At 53.4% G+C, this 17862-nt stretch overlaps 2 protein-coding genes across 2 annotated transcripts; one reads left to right on the top strand and one right to left on the bottom strand.

The window, feature by feature from the left end:
• Positions 1 to 2616: 2616 nt before the first annotated feature.
• On the top strand, positions 2617 to 5130 carry FTH1 (ferritin heavy chain 1). Its single transcript, XM_036258774.1, has 4 exons — positions 2617 to 2891; positions 4226 to 4372; positions 4680 to 4805; positions 4901 to 5130. Exons 1-4 carry the CDS (start codon positions 2775 to 2777, stop codon positions 5060 to 5062), a joined length of 552 nt encoding a protein of 183 aa, XP_036114667.1. The 5' UTR covers positions 2617 to 2774; the 3' UTR covers positions 5063 to 5130.
• A 530-nt stretch (positions 5131 to 5660) lies between these two features.
• BEST1 (bestrophin 1) lies at positions 5661 to 17089 on the bottom strand. Its single transcript, XM_036258772.1, has 11 exons — positions 17025 to 17089; positions 15619 to 15805; positions 14289 to 14383; positions 13599 to 13832; positions 12868 to 13022; positions 12433 to 12510; positions 11956 to 12108; positions 10308 to 10388; positions 9858 to 10009; positions 6933 to 7571; positions 5661 to 5719 (listed from the first exon to the last, which is right to left on the bottom strand). The coding sequence occupies exons 2-11, from the start codon at positions 15768 to 15770 to the stop codon at positions 5701 to 5703; spliced, it is 1758 nt and encodes a 585-aa protein (XP_036114665.1). The 5' UTR covers positions 15771 to 15805; positions 17025 to 17089; the 3' UTR covers positions 5661 to 5700.
• Positions 17090 to 17862: the final 773 nt, after the last annotated feature.

Here is a 17862-nt window from a genome sequence, read left to right as displayed (position 1 = left end):
ATTTCCTCCTGTGCTCCGTCTCAGTGAATGGCAGCTGCCACCCCTCACCTCGGCCCCCCATGATATCCAATCAGCCACCTCACCCCACCTGTTCTGTCTTCTCCATGTCTCACAGATCTGCTTTCTGTCTCCTCTGCTCGATGAGAACTAGGGTTGTTGCCTCCCAACTAGTACCCAGCCTTCTGGCCTGACATTAATCCATCCTCCACGTTCAATCTGGGTGTCCATCTGTTCATTCAACAAATGCTTAGCACCAAGTAAACAGCACCCTGCAAAATGCTGGGAGCCTGGGATGAAGACAGAAAGAATGCCTGCCCTCCAGCAGTTTACAGTATAGAGTAGCAGGGAAGACAATCAAAAAGGCATTATAAGGTATAACTTATATGTATGAGTATATATTATAGTTATTCATCTCCACTACGTATAGGAGCTACAAATACCAACTCCGTTTGTCATTTGAACTTTAACTTTATGGCATCTTTTGTCTTACAGCTTTTCATTTTTAAGTCAATTCTGCTAACTGTCCATAAAGACTTTTGACAGCTTTAGAAGACTCATTACCCCAAAATTCTAAGATAACCTTCTATATATTCTTCCAGTGGCTTCATAGTTGTTGTTTTTTTTTAGGCTCGAATCTTTAATCCATCTGGAACATGTTTTGAAATACAGTGAGTCATTTTCTTTCACATGACTATCAATTGTTTCGACATAATTTGCTAAACCCATTCTTTCTCCCCTAATTTGAAATGCAACTACCAAGTTCCCGTATGACAGTAGGGCTGTTTTGTTACACTGATGTAGTCATCTCTTCCTGTGCAGTACCAACTGCGCACAGTACTTTATAAATATATATCAGAGGGCAAACCTACCCTCATCACCTCCCCACCTCCAAATGCTTATTATCGTTTATTCTACACACTTTTCCAAATGAACTTTGGAATTCTTTTGTCAAATTCCCCAAAACCAGAGTTTTACAAAAATTGCACTGAATTTAGAGGTTTATTTTAGAACTGACATCGTCACAAAACTGAGGTTGGCTATCTAGAAACATGGGGGTCTCTTCACCGATGCAAGTTTTCTTACCTGTCCAGCAGTAAACATTTATAATTTTCTTCACACATTTCTTGTTAACTGTTTTCCTAGGTCCTTTAAGTTTTTGTTGCCAGTATAAGTGATTTTTTTCATTACATTTTCCAATGGATGGTTATCGTTATATAAAAAAGCTTTGCTACTGATGACTTCACTGTACTCGTAGTCTAATAGTTTTTCTGTTGATTCAGTTAAGGTGTCTGAAAACAAAACCAACTGTGGTATCTCCTGGCTGGAAATCCCTTAGTGTCTCCATGCCCTCCAGGACAAAATTTAACCCCTTTTTATGACGCCCAACCCTTCCTGACCTGGCCCTTATACCCCTCCAGCATTCTCCAGCATGACTCTACTGTCCAAGCCGGTACACTTTCTTAAGGTACCTTGGACAGGCCGTGCATTTTCACACCTTTACACCTTTGCATGTGTTGTTCCCTCTGCCTGGAATTCCCTCCCCCATCTCCCTCCTCCACTCACCTTTCCTTTAACTTTTTCTTCCAACTTAGTCCAAGCTCACTTCCTTAGGGAAGCCTCCCCTGACCGCCCATCCCAGGCTGGGGACAGCACCCCACTACTCTCCCAGCATCTTTCTGCTTGCCTTATTGTGGCTCTGCCCCCACTTTTTCCTGAAAGGAACATATGCTCATTTGGAAATGAATAAAGAACCCAAAAAGAGAAAGCGCCATCATTCCATCAGCAACTTGTTTTAATAATTTAATAGAACCGTCCTCCCTCGCGTCCTGGGGGTCTCGGATAGGTCTCCCGCCCAGGTGTCGAGCCCAGCTAGGAGGAGGCCCTCGAAGCGAGCAGACCGGGGGCCAGGAGCCGCAGCGCAGCTCCACACCCCGCCGGGGACAGGCTGCAAGCCGCTCGCGGTGCCCCCGCCGGGGTCGGATCGACGGGAAATGGCCCCCCAGCAGCGCCCCGATCCAGGTCGCTTCTCCTTTTCCTTCTCAGCGCTGATCTGGGCGTTTCACGCACCCCGGTGATTCTTCTGGCCCGGGGCTCCGGGCCTTTGTTGCACACACTGCCCAGGAGCCATGTTTGCTGCCAGGGCGCGGGCGCGGCCACTCGCCTCCGCCTCCCTGCTCCGCCCACGCCGCCTGCCTCGGCCGCAGGGCCCGGGCCTCCACTCTCCCAGTCTGCGCGATCAGGTAATCCTGGGGTGCGGTACCTGCAGCTCGCCGCTCTGGTTACGGGCTCATCCCAGAGCATCGGGGTGCCGTGGGGAAGCTCAGACTCGCCCTACACCCCTGGGGTCCGGGTCCCAGCAGGGCCTGCCACCCCCCAGGCTGTCCCGCAAACCCCACCGAGGGGAGGGAGCGCGCCGCCACCCCCGCTATCCCGCCCCTGCCGCCGCCCCTCCGCCGCGCTCTCCCCTCCCCCACCGCCCCGGGCCGGGCGCGCGCCCACCGGAAGAGGCGGGGCTCGGCGGGCTGCAGGCGGCGTGATTGGTCGGGGCGGGCCTGACGCCCGCTCCCGCTATAAAGGCCGGGTGGTGGGACGCTGCGCCACAGTCTTCGCGGAGAGCCGCCGTGGTTTCCTGCTTCAACAGTGCTTGGACGGAACCCGGCGCTCGACCCATCCCCCTCAGCCACCTGACCGCCTTCGGCCACCTCCTCACCGCGCCTCGGACCTCCCCAAGGCCCCGCTCCAGCGCCGCGCAGCCGCCCCTCTCAGCCGCCGCCATGACGTCCACCGCGTCCGCCTCGCAGGTGCGCCAGAACTACCACCAGGACTCGGAGGCCGCCATCAACCGCCAGATCAACCTGGAGCTCTACGCTTCCTACGTCTACCTGTCCATGGTGAGCGGCGCGGCGAGGCCCCGGCCGGGTGGGGGGGCGCGGCCCTGGGGGCGGGGCGGAGGTGTGGCTCCCACGGGGTCCCTCGCCCCGGTGCACCCCGAGGGAAAATGGAGGCTGCTCGGCCCTCAGGATTTGCCTTGCGCGGAAATTCTGGGCACTTCGCCCTCTCCGACGGCCTCCTGGGAGCGCTTCCTCGCGGGCAAGGGCCGCCTCTGCGCACCAGTTTACATTGAAGGGAGCGCCTGGCTTCCGGAAATCCCGGGGTTGCAACACGTACAACCCCTACAATCTGAGTTAGAAACGTGGGTTTTTGCATTTCCATCCCTTCCCCTGCGTCCCACCACGTGCCCCTGATGCCCTCCGTTTGCTCGGCTAACGGGCCGAGAGGTCCAGCTCCCATCCCCCAGGATACGGCGGGGCCTGCTGGGTAATGGTGTCGAATAGCAACCTTGGGGGCTGGTGCTAAGCGGCTTATCTCCCGAGGGCCGACCACTCCTGGCGCAGCTGCCTCCGCCCGCTCTTCTGGGCTTATCTCGGGGCCCCACTTGAATTGAAGGGTATCTCTAGAAATCCCCCCTTCTGCGATCAGAGTTGTCTGAGTCACCCGGCGGCCTAGTGCTTGCGTCCTTAATTCTTGATCCATTTTGTGTCTAAGAATTGCAGCCCTCTCGTTGAATGCTCAGTTCTTGAGTAAAATCCACCAGCAGTTGCAGGGCAAGGAATTTTCCCCAGTAATTGGTGGGATCGAGTTTTCCAAAGTCTTGGTTTAGGCAGTGTGGTGGGAGTTTTACTCAGAGTTGTCTTGTGATTGTGCAAATTATCCAAGAATAGACATGTTCCAGATGGATTTGATAACAGGCCTGGATTTCTATGACTACCGTTCTGTTTCAGGAACTCCTCCTGAGTACAGCAAGTGTCTAAAACTCAATCACGTTTTTGCTTTCTACTGGTAATAGTTATCTACATTAGCATTGCCCACAGTTGTCACCTTGCCTAAGCGGGTTAATTTTAGAAATCCTTCAGTCTGCCTGTATGCTGGCAAGCTCAAGTTTTAACATGGCTTTATCAGGGCAGAACGGGAGAAGGCCCTAATAATGCAGGGTAAATACTCCAGCACCCTCCCCGGTGAAATTTGACACTGGCCCTAAGAACTTTGCAGTAAAACAGGTCCTGGACACGGTCCATACTGGAGGCAATTCCTGTGACATTCTAAATGTTCCTTATAGTACATTTTCAATTTCAAAGACCAAGTTTCCTTTTTTTTATTTTAGAGTAGAAAGTAATTGTTGTTGTGTTCAGTCCAGGATCACAACATGTTCATGTTCCACTTTCAGTCTTACTACTTTGACCGCGATGATGTGGCTTTGAAGAACTTTGCCAAATATTTTCTTCACCAATCTCATGAAGAGAGGGAACATGCTGAAAAACTGATGAAGCTGCAGAACCAACGAGGTGGCCGAATCTTCCTCCAGGATATCAAGGTAAACAAAAGATCCTAGCGGTGTCATGCTACTTAGTTTATCTAGCAGTCCTCAGGTGTCAGAAATCACTCAAGGGACTAGCAGTTGCCCTTTTAAAATTAGGATACCTTTGGCTTTTGTGCTTTTTCAGGCCCACCATCTAAGCCAAAGTAGGCAAACAGTAATGGGCAAGGATGTTGAATTGGAAACCGTTATCAAGGGAAATGTAGATACTCTTTTGCCAAAAGGTTGTGTATTAGGTGCCTGCCAAATTGTCATGGTTTGATTGGGAGACTACAGATGCATTAACCTACTTCCTCTCCTTCAGAAACCAGACCGTGACGACTGGGAGAATGGGCTGAATGCGATGGAGTGTGCATTGCACTTGGAAAAAAATGTGAATCAGTCACTACTGGACTTGCACAAACTGGCCACTGACAAAAATGACCCTCACGTGAGTATTGGCAGCCTGGGAGTAAATGGAGGAAATCGTGTTCTTTAGTTGCTGGGAACGTTTATCAGTAACTTTCTTCCTGTTCTGTTTTCTAGTTGTGTGACTTCCTTGAAACTCACTACCTGAATGAGCAAGTGAAATCCATCAAAGAACTGGGTGACCACGTAACCAACTTGCGCAGAATGGGGGCCCCTGAAGCTGGCATGGCAGAGTATCTCTTTGACAAGCACACCCTGGGAGACAGTGACGAGAGCTAAGCCTTAGGCTGGCTTCCCATAGCCAGGGGGGTGACTTCCCTGGTCACCAAAGCAGTACGTGCATGTTGGAGTTACCTTTACCTTTTCTATAACTTGTACCAAATCATCCACTTACATCTTTTCATTTGTACCATTCCTTCAAATAAAGTAATTTGGTACCCAGCTGTTGTCTGTGGATTCTTGGGATCAGGTAGATATGTATATATCTAGGCCATCTTTGCCAAATCTGTAAGTGCCACAGTTCACGCTATAATCAAAATGAAACATCTAAGAGGACTTGTATTTATGAAAATACTTAATTTATTAATCCTTAGTTATATGAAACGCCTAAGTTTGGGAAAGACTCCAAGGCTTGGGTGTGTAGAATTCAGATCCGACTTAGGACTCTTGGTTTTGAACTCCCATGTTTTCAGTGGTTCAATCTAGCTTTCCTTATTTTTATGTACAAAAGGCATTTAAAGACTTAAGTAGTCCTGAAACATGATTGTTATCCATTGAGCTAACCGTTGAATTCATCAGACTGTCACTGGGACATATTCCTCAGTGTGGACAACTGTATGGCCACGGATGGATCAGTGTCCCTCTGGTGTACACGCAGGTGGGACCAGGCTGGTGAAGCATCCCCCTTGGGAAACAGCCTAGGAAGGTACTTCATCCCTATTGAAAATTTGAGAAAATTTACATGAGTATGGAAGAGATTTTCATTTCAATATACTAAATTAGCTGCAGCAGGAGGGCAAAGGTTGAGACATCTTAAATACTAAAATCCAATGGCTAGCCCAGCCGGTGTGGCTCAGTGGTTGAGTGTTAACCCATGCACCAAGAGGTCCCAGGTTCAATTCCTGGTCAGGGCAAATGCCCAGGTTGTGGGCCAAATTCCCAGTGGGGGGTATGCAGAAGGCAGCCAATCAGTGTTCTCATCAATGTTTTTATCTCCCTCTATAAAATCAATAAAGAAAAAATAGTAAAACCCAATGGCTGGTGTCAGGATACTGCAGAGCTGTTCATAGTCTTTCCCAAACAAGCCACAGTGATTTATGTTTCTGTCGCCCTAGAAACAAGACAGGTGGTAGCCCTTTGAAGTTTTCAGTCAAAGCTGTGTATTGTCCACAGATATAAGTGCTTGAGAGTCTAGAAGTAGGAAGTTCAACTTCCCTCCCACATGGTGGGGTGAGTGGGGTGGGGCAGATGTAGAACAGGGTGAGTCTAGTGAAGATGGAATGAAGGGAGATACCTGGTGGTTTTGTGACAGCTTGGCGTGACCCCAAGGGAGCAGGAAGAGCACATTTAAGTTTAGAAGTCTTGCTGAGGTCCTCAAAGCAGTAAGATGCCCCAAGGGACCTGCATACCCTCCCCTTCACCTGCCCGTTCCCAGGGGTGTGGTACCCTTTGAGGAGCTTCAGGACCACTGAACGTTCTTGGGGGAGGAGTGCTCATTAAAGTCTCCCTGCTAAGCCTGGGCAGGGAGTTGAATTCTTGGGCTACAACCTCGAGCCTCCAGTTCTGCCCCATGATTTTGTGTCTGTCGTGCTGTTCAAAGTGAACTGGATCCAGATATAACATCTCCCCATCTAAGCCTGGCCTGGCAGTCCTTCCTAGCATCATCCCTGTCAGTGCAACCTCATCTTCCTTCACCTAGGTCTCGGGGACTTCCTGGTGATGCTGGGCTCTCCGCTGAAATAAAGTCCCCAACACTTCACTAGGGCCCTTGTGAGGTGGCCAAGTGTATGCCCTAAGCCAGTGCTGGACAAAGGTCCAGCATGCCCTGGCATGATGGAACCATAGGGAGATCATGGAAGAAGGGTAGCTGGCGTGGGGGGGGGGGCACCCAGGAGGGGTGCAGTGACCGTCGTCGGGGTAGAGGACAGACCTGTTTTCCAAGGCCCAGTAAGGATTGTGATCTTGGAGTATAGTGTGCACGTTGCTTGTTGATGGTAGACGTGGTTCCCTGAGATGACTTTCAGGGGCCTCTGACATGTCGGTCAGGTTAAACTCCACAGTTTTTTTCTTGATGTGACACAATTCCAGATGCTCCATCGAGGCCCCGGGACACACTGGGAGCAATTCAAAGCTCTTCTTAGTCCCAGGAGTCCCAGGCTGTAGGCTTTGGTCTTTGATAGTGCTGTCTACGCCTGCGACTCTGGGAGGACTTGAGGGAGCTGGTGGGAATATCATCGGGGTGGAGCTGAGAGGTGTCTGTGGGGCACTGTGGTAGCCTGACCTCTCATACAGTGCAGCGAACTTAAAGGCATCCTCTCCCTTCATCTTCCAGGCCTTCCTATCTCCCTGGTCCCTACAGCTCTTCCTGACGCCCCCGAGGTTATCTGGCTGGCCCTCATGGAGAAGGACTTCCTTCTTAGGCAATAGTAGTTTGGTCTTTAAGCTTGTCCTGGGGAGGTGGTCGTGGGACTGCAGCCCCAGGAAGCGGCCGATGATGCCATTGTGAGCACCCTCCTCCTCCTCCTCCTCCTCCTGGTTTGGCTGGAACTCCATTTCTTCCTTATGTAGACTGGAAAGAAGCAGGAGACGGAGGGTTGAGTAGGAGGAACAAAAGGACCAAACCCCCTCTTCTCCCTTCCTCTGGCCCAAGGTCAAGGACACATGGGCTTCCTCATAATGCCCTGACTCGCTTCTCTCCTGATCTGTCCTGTACCTCCCAATCCGCCCTGTACCTCCCGATCCGCCCTGTACCTCCCGATCCGCCCTGTACCTCCCGATCCGCCCTGTACCTCCCGATCCGTCCTGTACCTCCCGATCCGCCCTGTACCTCCCGATCTGCCCTGTACCTCCCGATCTGCCCTGTACCTCCCGATCCACCCTGTACCTCCTGATCAATCCCTCCTGGCCCAGCTCACCCAGCTGCTCTGTGGCTCCCTCTTGCCCACATTAACATTCAACTCCTAGCCTGGCATTCAAGGGCTCCCTCTTCATCACCCATGTCTTCCCTTTCCAACCACTCCCTCCGGGCAATCTGAATTACCAGTCCCCAGGTGGGGGTGGTTACATGAGACTGGGAGTGACTCTGGACAAGCCAGGGGTTTGTGTCCCAGCTGCAGAGCAGCATCCCCAAAAACAGAAGTCCGGCTTCCTGGGAGCCCAAGGCCTTTACTCTGCAAGAGAAAACCCAGCTACCCCAGAGATCTCCTGCCCTTGCCCTTGTTCAAATTCTCCCCATGCTTCAAGGCCCAGCTGCAGGCCCAGCTAGAGGCCATCTCCCTTCCTGGTGGCCAACAGTGACGTCTGCTCCATGCTCTGTCCCTTTCCCTGGCACCCAGGACCTGCACTGTGTATCCAGGGTTTGAGCTCCCTCACCAAATTGTGTGTTCCTTGGAGGCAAGGCCTATGCATTATTTCCTGTTACCCCCCTCTGTCTCTACAACCTTCAGCTGCTGGAGCACAGACCATGTAGAACTCGAAGTCAACCTCCAGAAGTGTTTCTGACCTAAGCAAGCCTTCATCTGATCACTTTTCCAAACTTCTCTATGCCAACTAAGGAACTCCAGCTAATTCTAATTACAGCTTAATAGTATATTCAATTCTTTTTATTTTTTTTTTCCTTTTTCTTTATTGATTTTAGAGAGAAGGGAGGGGGGAGAGAGAGAGAGATAGAAACATCGATGAGAGAGGACATCAATTGGCCGCCTCCTGCACGCCCCCCACTGGGGACTGGGCCCACAACCTGGGCATGTGCCCTGACCGGAAATCGAACTGGCAACCTCTTGGTGCATGGGTCAACGTTCAACCACTGAGCCACACCAGCCAGGCCAGATATTCAGTTCTTAAAAGACAAGAAGAAGGAGGCAGAAAGGGGGAAAGTGGGGATATCTGTAATAGTCTCAACAATAAAATAAGCTGAAAGAGCAAGAAGAAAACAGAGCTTAATACAGTGGAAGGAAACCTTGATGGTATGGACCCCGACGTGCACCCAAATCCTCAATACTCTCATCCCAGGAAGAGAGCTGTCTGGGGCGAGCCTTCCGCCCACTGTGGCCCAGCAGCAGCTTCAAAGGGGTTCTGTGCAAATCCAGGAAACGGGACGCATGTGGAGGAATGTTTGGCTGCTGCGGGTGATCTAAGGCCTTTACTCTGTAATAAAAAGTCTACCTACTTAGAAGTTGCCGGTTTGGCTCAGCGGTTGGAGCACTGGCCTGCAGACCAGAGAGTCCCAGGTTCGATTCCCGCTAGGGGCACATACCAAAAACAACAACAACAACAACAAAACAAAAGAGAAGTTACCTCCGAGGACCCAGCCTCCTGCTGGGGCATGCCTGCCACCCCTCCCTGATTTCAGGGACACCCCATCCCACCACCACCACTCCAAGTACCCTGGCTTTTGAAAAAAACAGAGTCAAGAACCAGGCCCTGACATCCCAACTGTATCACTGATCACTGACTGCCCTTGAGTAAGTCCCTTCTCTCTCTGGGCCTCAGTTTCCATCTCTGGACACAGGAGGCTTAGCCTGGGGGTACCTAAGAGCCCCGAAGCAGTACAGGGAAGAGTGAAAAGTGAGGTGAACCGGACATACCTGGCCCACACGTGCTGTTTGCTAGCTATGTGACGGTGGGCTGGGCAACTTACTTAACCTCTCTGAACCTGGAATTAATCAGCTGAAAACTGGACACCGCAAACCAAGGCAATTGGAAGAAAAAGAGTGAATACATATAAAGAGCTTAGTACAGTGCCAGGCCCTCGGGAAGCACCCAGTATGCACCAACCGGGCGATTCTAAGTGCCTGGGCAAGCCCTTGCATTTGGGGTTCTCTATCCACCGAAGTGGCTACCTGGCACTGCCCACCTGATATTGAAGGTGGAGCCAAAAAAGGAGGGTCGGCGAGACTGGGCAGAAGCCGCTGTGTAGGGGGGCTGTGGTTCTGGATCGTTCCAGTACATGTCCCGCTCCAGTGGGGGCAGGTCCCGGTACATCTCGTCCACAGCCAACAGGGACACCTGGTCACCAGGGACAGAAGCAGACGTCTGATAGAAAGATCAGCCCAGCAGGGCCATGAACTTGCCAGGTGACTTGGAGAAGCCACTTCTGTCTCTGGGCCTCAGTTTCCCTACTTCAGGAGAGACTGACGCCTACCTGAAGCCTCAAAGTTGGGTTGAGAATCCTGGGAAGGAATGGGTGGCCGGGGAGAGGAGGGAGGCAATTCACTGTCAGGCCTCTCTACAGAATTGAGAGGCCCCCCCCCCGGGGTCCAGTCTGCAGAGGGTCCACGGGATGGGCTCCCCCCCTCCCCCATACCTGCAGGCTCCTGTCAACAATCCAGTTGGTCTCAAAGTCGTCATCATCCTCTCCAAACGGGTTGATGAGCTGCTCTGCCACCTTGGGGGCAGGTGAGGCTCTGGAAATCCTCAGGTAGAACTCCTTGCCACCTTGCTTCCCACCCTGAAACCTCAGCTCCTGACACTTCCATCGCCCCCCCTCTCCCAGGGTGCCCTCCTGCCTGACCGTTGTCTCCAAAGCCACTGTGTAAGGGCTCCAGCCACCCACGCACGGGGGCATCCACACACATTGCCTTTCCCGTCAGGACACCAGGCCTTTCTGACTCCCCTGAGCCAGCCCCCCGCCCCTGAATACCCAGAGCTGTCCTTGAGTGTGTCACTCAGCTCAGTCACCACCTTTATCTCCCTCACTGCCTCTGACCTGGAGCCGCATAGCTCACTCATGTTTTCAAACATTCACTTACTCACTATTTTCTAGCACAACAGACATATATGCTGAGGCTGTGCTGAATTAAAGGGTCGACCAGGCGGGCAGACTCCTGGACACTGACCTCTGAAGTGTCCTGACAAGGCCCTGCAGTGGTGGTGAGTCAATGCACTAAGGGGTCAGGGGACATGCTGCAAGCCACTGGGGCACCACAGGAGAATTTCAAGCAGCAAAATGGTGTGATCTGGCTTGATCTGTAGATAACTGGGGGAAAGGGGGGAAATAACTCTGTGTGTGTGTGTGTGTGTGTGTGTGTGTGTGTGTGTGTAACATGGACAGGAGGGAGACACCACCACCACCACCACCAAAAAATAAAGCAAGAGAGAGAGAGTGGGTGGAAAATGGATGGAAAGCTAAAGATGTGGACAAAGCACTGTGTTCAGAGTCCCTGTAGAAAAAGCACTGGAGCCTGGCCGGTGTGGCTCAGTGATTGAGTGTGCATCAAGAGTTGCCGGTTCAATTCCCAGTCAGGGCACGTGCCCAGGTTGCGGCCCGATCCCCAGTGGGGGGCATGCAGGAAGCGGCCAATCGATGTTCTCTCATCGATGTTACCATTTCTCTCTCCCTCTCCCTTCCTCTCTCTCTAAAACGTCAATAAAGAAAAAAGAAAAGGAAAGAAAGAACACTGGATGCGATGAGAAGGAAGACTTGGATAAACCACTCGGGGTGGGGACGAGGACCCCATGTGCCCCCACCGACAATCTGAGTAAAGAGAGGCGGTGCTAATCTGTCTTGAAGGGTGGGAGCCGGGGGTAGTTAACCTCAGGGCTTTTGTTTCACTAAACAGAGGGAACAAACTAGGGACCTAGTCACTGGGGACAGAGAAGTTGCCTCACCAGCACGGGCTGCCGCTGCCACTTATGCCATGCATCCCCCTGTTCTGGACAAACATGTGGAGAGCATTCTCTTGAGGGGGCAACTTGAGGTTTGACAACTGAGCTTTCCTGCTTCTCGTGCTGCTAAGTTCCAGGCCCTGGGTGAAGCGCGGCCATCAGACACAGGCTTCTTGCAGGTCCTGCTCCCCTTTGGGTCTCAGTTTCTTTGTATATAAACACCTGGAGAGACTAGAGGGTCGTGGCCAGGACCCAGTGCCCTACTTTCCACATCACAGACCCCTCTCCTGACTGGCCATGACCCCTCTGGCCACACCTGCAGCCCAGCCTTGTCCCAGGAGGCTCACCTTCAGCCAGCCAGCATAGAAGAAGAACTGCAGGAATGTGAAGACAGGGACAACGAGGTCCAGCTCATGGCCAGGGTAGGCCTTGGCTGGGTTCAGAAACTGCCGCCCAATCAGGCAAGCCAGGAAAAAGCTGTAAACTGCCACGGTCACCACCTGGGCAAGAAAGGAGGCGGTGGAAATGGGCTGGGTGGGGACCTGGCCTCAGGAAGCTCCCCACCCTGCAAGGACAAGGCTTTTTTACACACTTATGGGATTTGGGGTCTCTGTGATCTCCCCTTTAAAATGGGGATAACCACACTGCCTCCCCCAGGCTGGACCAGGCAGGAGCCTGGATTCTTCGAACTTGACACTAGAGAAAGAGGCCCAGGGTGAGCCTCTTTCTCAGCCTCTAAGTGAGTCCTTCCCATCACAGGCTGCTTCCTGGGTCCTCCCAGTCTCCGTTCCCCAAAGGGGCAGCTTCACCAGCCTTGCCCTCACCTGCGTGTACACCAGCGGGACACTGATCCAGTCGTAGGCATACAGTTGTCCACACTGCGTCCGCAAGGTGTTCATCTCCTGGGGGGCAGGAGGAACGGTTGGGGTTCTGACTGCTGCCTGCTCTCTCCCCGGCTCTTCCCCAGGTACTAGGCTCTGGTGCTCATGGTCCAGCCCTAGCTATGTGGTCACTTAACCTCTCTGGGCCTCAGCCTTCTCATTTATCAAAAAGGAGGCTCATTTTAGGGAGGGGGTGGGAGGGAACTTTGGGAGGGGCCACACTGGGCTGTGGAATCCTGTTGGAAAAGATCCTACAAACCGAAGGCAGGCTCTGGAAAACATTTAGGGGCTCAAGCCTTCTCTGTGTTGGCAGCCTTATTCCATTTGGGGCACAACCCTCCCTGCTTTCCAGCAGCCCCATCTGCATAGTGGGCTCACGGTCAGCAAGCTCTGGAGCAGGACAGGATCCCGGATTCGACCTCTGGTCCAAGCTTTCGTTGACAGGTTGGCAAACCACACCCAGGGCACCCAGAACGTGTTGTGAGGCAAGCTCAATTTTTCTAAGTGCTTGTGTTCCGCGGGGGTCATGAAGCCTGCGGGGTAGCGTGAAGAAGCAGTGGGTAGGGGACCTGCAGAGGGGTGGCTGGCCAGGTGGTCAGGCCCTGTAGGGGCCCAGGATTCAGGCCCAAGCCCCTACTGAGCCGGTAGGCACCTCGGAGCTCCTTGGCCATACTCTCTTTCAAAGAATAATTACTGAGTGCCTACTCTGTGCTCTTCTGGGCTGAGCACGTGAGAGGGCTCTGTCTTATTAACTGGGACCCAGTCAGAGACCAAGGGCACAGATGTACAGGCCTGGGAACCAGAGAACAGTACAGGATGGCGGATGGCAGAGGGAGGTAAGACTCTGAGTCCTCACCACTTCCCAAGGCTCCGCCACCCCACTCCCCACATCCCATCCTCTACCTGCTCTTTCCTTATCCCTCAAGGTCCCCAGGCGTCCTCAAACCCCTATCCTCCTAGGGTAGTTTCCTGGCCTGGCCTGGCCTGGCTTTCGGCACCTAACCCCAGCCCGCCGGTCCCCAGGCCTCACCCCAGCCCCTCCCAGGCCCCACCCACTCCGCGGCCCAGGCGCCTCTGGCTCCGCCCAGCTCCGGCGCGGCCCCGCCCACCTGCTGTCACCAGGTGCTGGCAGCTGGGAAAGCGCTTGTAGACGGCGGCGCTGACGCTGCGCAGGATGAGCACGCTGCCCAGGTTGGCGTAGCGCATGAGCGTGCGCCGCAGCAGCCGGCCCTGCTCGTCCCTGCCCTCCACGAAGCCCGACACCAGGTTCATCAGGCGGTCGGGCCACGGCAGGTTCTCGTACTGGTTCCACCAGCGGGTCACGACCAGCGTCACGTAGAAGCCTGGGCAGAAGGGGCGGGGGCCAGGGCAGGGGCGAGGCCCCAGGCTGCGGCCACAGCCCGGCCAGGGCGACCCCCGCTTTCTCCATCTTTCTGCCGGGAGCGGGCCCGGGCCCAGCCCTCCTGAAAGGCGCTCGGGACGGGAAGCCACCAGGGCCCCGCATGGAGGACCCCGCGAACTGTCTCCCCCGCACCCCCCTCCCCCATCCGAGAAATCCACCAGCCCCCTTCCCGCCTGCGCAGAGGCTCCAGGGACCTTGGTGTCGGCGCCGCCCTCAGAAACAGGTCTCGAGCGCTCGCTGCAGGAGTCCTTCCTAAGGTCCAACGTCAGTCCCTCTGGCTGCAATCCCCCCATTTCCCTGAACCACCCACATGCACTGACACGACACTGCCCCCACCCCCAAATCCCCCTGGTCCTAGCAGCCACGGGGACCCCAATACCCGGCAGGGGGAGCTCACCCAGCACGAAGGAAATGGGGATGAGCTGGATGTAGCTGTCGCAATACAGACTCAGCTTCTCGAACATCACCTGCTGTTCCTCCGTGAGGGCCATCCTGGGGGAGGGGTGGGCATGCAGATGTGTCGACGCCGGGAGGAGATGGCTGAGACCGGCCTGGGGTCCAGCCAGGCCTAGGGTAGGAGTGTGGCTGCCCCTGTGCTGCCCCACAGCCTCCCTGTCCTTTTTACTGGCCGCCCAGGGCCCATCCTCTGGCTTGAGCCAGGTCCCACTCCTTTTCTGGGAGCTCTGAACCCCACGGAGTTCCACGAGGTGTAGGAAGGAAGCTCCTACTGAAGGAGTCAGGTTTTAGGTACCCTCCCGCCACCGCCGCGGGCTCTGCCAATCCTGCCATGTTCTGGGAGCCCTTTAAAGGATCCAAAGGACAGTTGTTTTTTTAAGGAGATTGAAACAAAGGATGTTTGGTCTTTAAAAGAAATGTATGGTCTGATGAATTGAGCACAGAAGATTTTTAGGGCAGTGAAATTATTCTTTACAACACTGTAATGGTGGATACAGGTCATTATACATTTGTCCAAACTCATAGAATGTACAATGCCAAGGGTGAACCCTAATATAAACTATAAAGTGGACTCTGGGTAATAATAATGTATCCATGTGGGTTCATCTATTATAATAAATGTATCACTCTGCTACAGGATGTGGGGAGGGGGCCTCTGTGTGGGGGCCGGAGGGCAGGTATATGGGAACTGGCTGGACCTTTAGCTCAATTCAGCTATGGAAAACAGCTCTAAAAAAGAAAGTATAATAAAAAATAAAAAAGAGAGAGAGAGAGAGAGAGAAGTGTATTGGCACCCTAGTAACAACCAAAGAAAACCAATGTGCTTTGTGATTAGTATTATCACTATGAACTCAAAAATTTTATATATTGGATATTCTCATTCCATTCAGTCATTAGTGCTTTTTCCATTTAAAATGCTATCACATATTCTGTGAGTCTATCTGTCCTATATTTTGTTTAAATATTGTTTAAATAAACATTATTATTGGGGAATAAAAAACGTATGGTCTGGACCTGTGTGGGATTCAGGAAAACAGGCTGGCTGAGGTGGGACCAGGGAAGGCCTGGGTTCCGGGGCCCTCCCTGAGCTGGAAGAATGGGTGTCTGAGATGCTCCCTCTCAGTCTGCCTTCTTTTCTCTCCTCCCCAGCCCCCAGCCTCTGGGGCTGGGCCATAAGCCCTCATAGGTCTCTGGTGCATGGGTCGAGGGTCTCCGAGGAGCTCCAAGCCCAGCTGACTGCCCCAGGCCCCGCCCCAGCCCCTTACCTGTACCTGTAAATGAAGCGGATGGTGTAGTAGCTGAGCAGGAAGATGAGGAATTCACCGTAGAGCAGCTTGTAGATGCTGCCTCGCCAGCACAGCAGCAGGCGGGAGAAGGAGCCTAAGCGGGCATTAGCCACTTGGCTGGAGTAGGTGACGGTCATGGTCAGGCACTGGGCTGCAGCAGGTGGGCTGGGTCCTGGTGGACAGAGAGGGACACTGTTAGGGGACAGGGAGGGAGCAGGGTCAGAGCTGTGTGGGGCTTATGTGTGACCTTAGCCAGGACCCTTCCCTGCTCTGGACCTCAGCTCTTCCTTCAGAATACCGAGATGGGGGTGAGGTGGTCTCTACGGCCCTTCCAGCTCTGACTGTCAGTGGGACTGCCCACCACTTTGGCAGGGGAGACATAGATAGGTCTGTCCCCTTAAATTGTATGACAAGGACAATGACAGCAGTGTACACACTGGGCTCAGTCCTCTGTTCCGAGCCCATCTTGTTCGTAAGCTCCCCAAGCTCCCTCAACTACCCTGGAGAAAGAATTGGTAAGAAGCCTCGTCAGTCTTATCCACCATCCTGTCCCCAGTGCCCAGAACAGAGCCTGGCCGGTGGAGAGGTTCAATGGTTACTCAGTGGTGGCCCCAGGGCCTTGCCACCTGCTGATCTTCCTGCCTGGGGGATGCTCTTCCTAATCTAACTGTATGGTTCATTCCCACTTCAGGTCCCCTCTTCAGAAAGAATGTCCCTGACCACCTACCTGGAAATAGCATCCCAGTGCCACCCACACTTTCTGTCCCCTCACCTTGCTCAATTTTTCTACATAGCACTTAATCATGTTATACTTAAAATGTATTTTGCAGACTGTCTGCTTGTTTACTGACTAGTCTTTCCTTAGAATGGAGTCTCCTACTGTGTTCTCAAAGGAGATGCTCAAGCCTGGCCGGTATAGCTCAGTGGTTGAGCATCGACCCATGCACCAAGAGATCACCGGTTCAATTCCCAGTCAGGGCACATGCCCATGTTGTGGGCCTGATCCCCAGTGGGGGCCATGCAGGAGGCGACCAATCGATGTTCTCTTATCGATGTTTCTCTCTCTCTCTCCCTCTCCCTTTCTCTCTCTCATATCAATAAAGAAATACAAAAAAAAAAAAAAAAGAAGGTGCGCAATAAAAGTTCATTGAAGCAATGATTGACGCCCACCCTCCCCCACTAGCTCTGATGTAGCCACACAGGCTATCTCTGTGCCTCGTGCACATCAAGCTCATTCCCACCTCAGTGCCTTTGCACAGACACACTGGCACTCACACCCCTGCACATGTGTTGCCTGTGTGTATACATCACACACACATTTGCTGGGACAGTCATCCACCCCAAAGGCCCCCAAAGCCCCAGCTCAGCCCATGTGGGTAACCCCTACTCACAGATGGGTCTTCAGACTGGCCGGGCAATCCCACCAAAGGTCTTGCCACTGGACTGGTGTCCTTGCTACTGGGGTCCTGTGGACAGTGCCCCTGCCTACACTTAGGGGCTGGCACTACCCATGGGGGTGCTAAGTGGTCACTTGATTCCCTAAGCCAGCACCTCCACAAAGGAGCCCTTGTGTTGGTTGCTTCTCCTAATCTGCCCATAAGCAGCAGCCAGCACAATCCCCAGTACCCCTCTAATTCCTTCCTGGGGGAGGGAGGAAGCATGGGGTTGAGAGCAGAGCTGAAATTTCAGCAACCCCCCTCCACCAGGGACCCCGCTAATCCTGCCTTCTTCTTGGGGTCCTGAAATCCGGAGATTGAGGAGTGCATTTCTGACCCTTGAGGTCTCGCAGGGAGTGCAGTGGGGGGGAGGGCCAGAGCTGTCTGCAGAAAGGACGCCTCTGCCCAGGCCCTGTGGGGCTCTGGCAGCACCGTGAGCCACACTCAGAAGTCCTGGCTCTGCCGCCTGTGTGCGGTGACCCTGGGGGTGGGGGGCTCTGCATGGCCCCCACTGGGGATCGAGCTCTTCTCTAGGCCTGTGTCCGTATCTGCAAAGGATGGCATTTCTTCAGAATTTCATCACCTCAGTAAGAGTGACAGAATTCATCCTATACCTATGAAGAGCTCTGATTGGCTGCTGGTGACATTAGCTATTCCAGCTGTGACTGGCTGGCTGGAGTTAGAAGGTTGGTTCTGAGCTAGGGAAGGAGAAAGGGGGCAGAGAGAGGCTGTGGGCCGGCCAGGTGCGTGCGGATGACACAGCAACGCTCATTCGTGCTGCTGGCTCCCAGCC

The sequence above is a fragment of the Molossus molossus genome, unplaced genomic scaffold (assembly GCF_014108415.1).
Source record: "Molossus molossus isolate mMolMol1 unplaced genomic scaffold, mMolMol1.p scaffold_m16_p_13, whole genome shotgun sequence".
Classification (NCBI taxonomy): Eukaryota; Metazoa; Chordata; class Mammalia; order Chiroptera; family Molossidae; genus Molossus; species Molossus molossus.
This window is presented reverse-complemented; position numbering and strand designations above follow the sequence as displayed.

Coding starts and splice junctions, on each gene's coding strand:
- FTH1 (XM_036258774.1), top strand. CDS start 2,775: ATGACGTCCACCGCGTCCGCCTCGCAGGTGCGCCAGAACTACCACCAG. Junction 2,892..4,225: donor CCTACGTCTACCTGTCCATG/GTGAGCGGCGCG, acceptor TTCCACTTTCAG/TCTTACTACTTTGACCGCGA. Junction 4,806..4,900: donor CTGACAAAAATGACCCTCAC/GTGAGTATTGGC, acceptor TCTGTTTTCTAG/TTGTGTGACTTCCTTGAAAC.
- BEST1 (XM_036258772.1), bottom strand. CDS start 15,770: ATGACCGTCACCTACTCCAGCCAAGTGGCTAATGCCCGCTTAGGCTCC. Junction 12,109..12,432: donor TCCCGCTGGTGTACACGCAG/GTGAGGGCAAGG, acceptor TTTCTTGCCCAG/GTGGTGACCGTGGCAGTTTA. Junction 10,010..10,307: donor TTGTTGACAGGAGCCTGCAG/GTATGGGGGAGG, acceptor CCTGGTGACCAG/GTGTCCCTGTTGGCTGTGGA.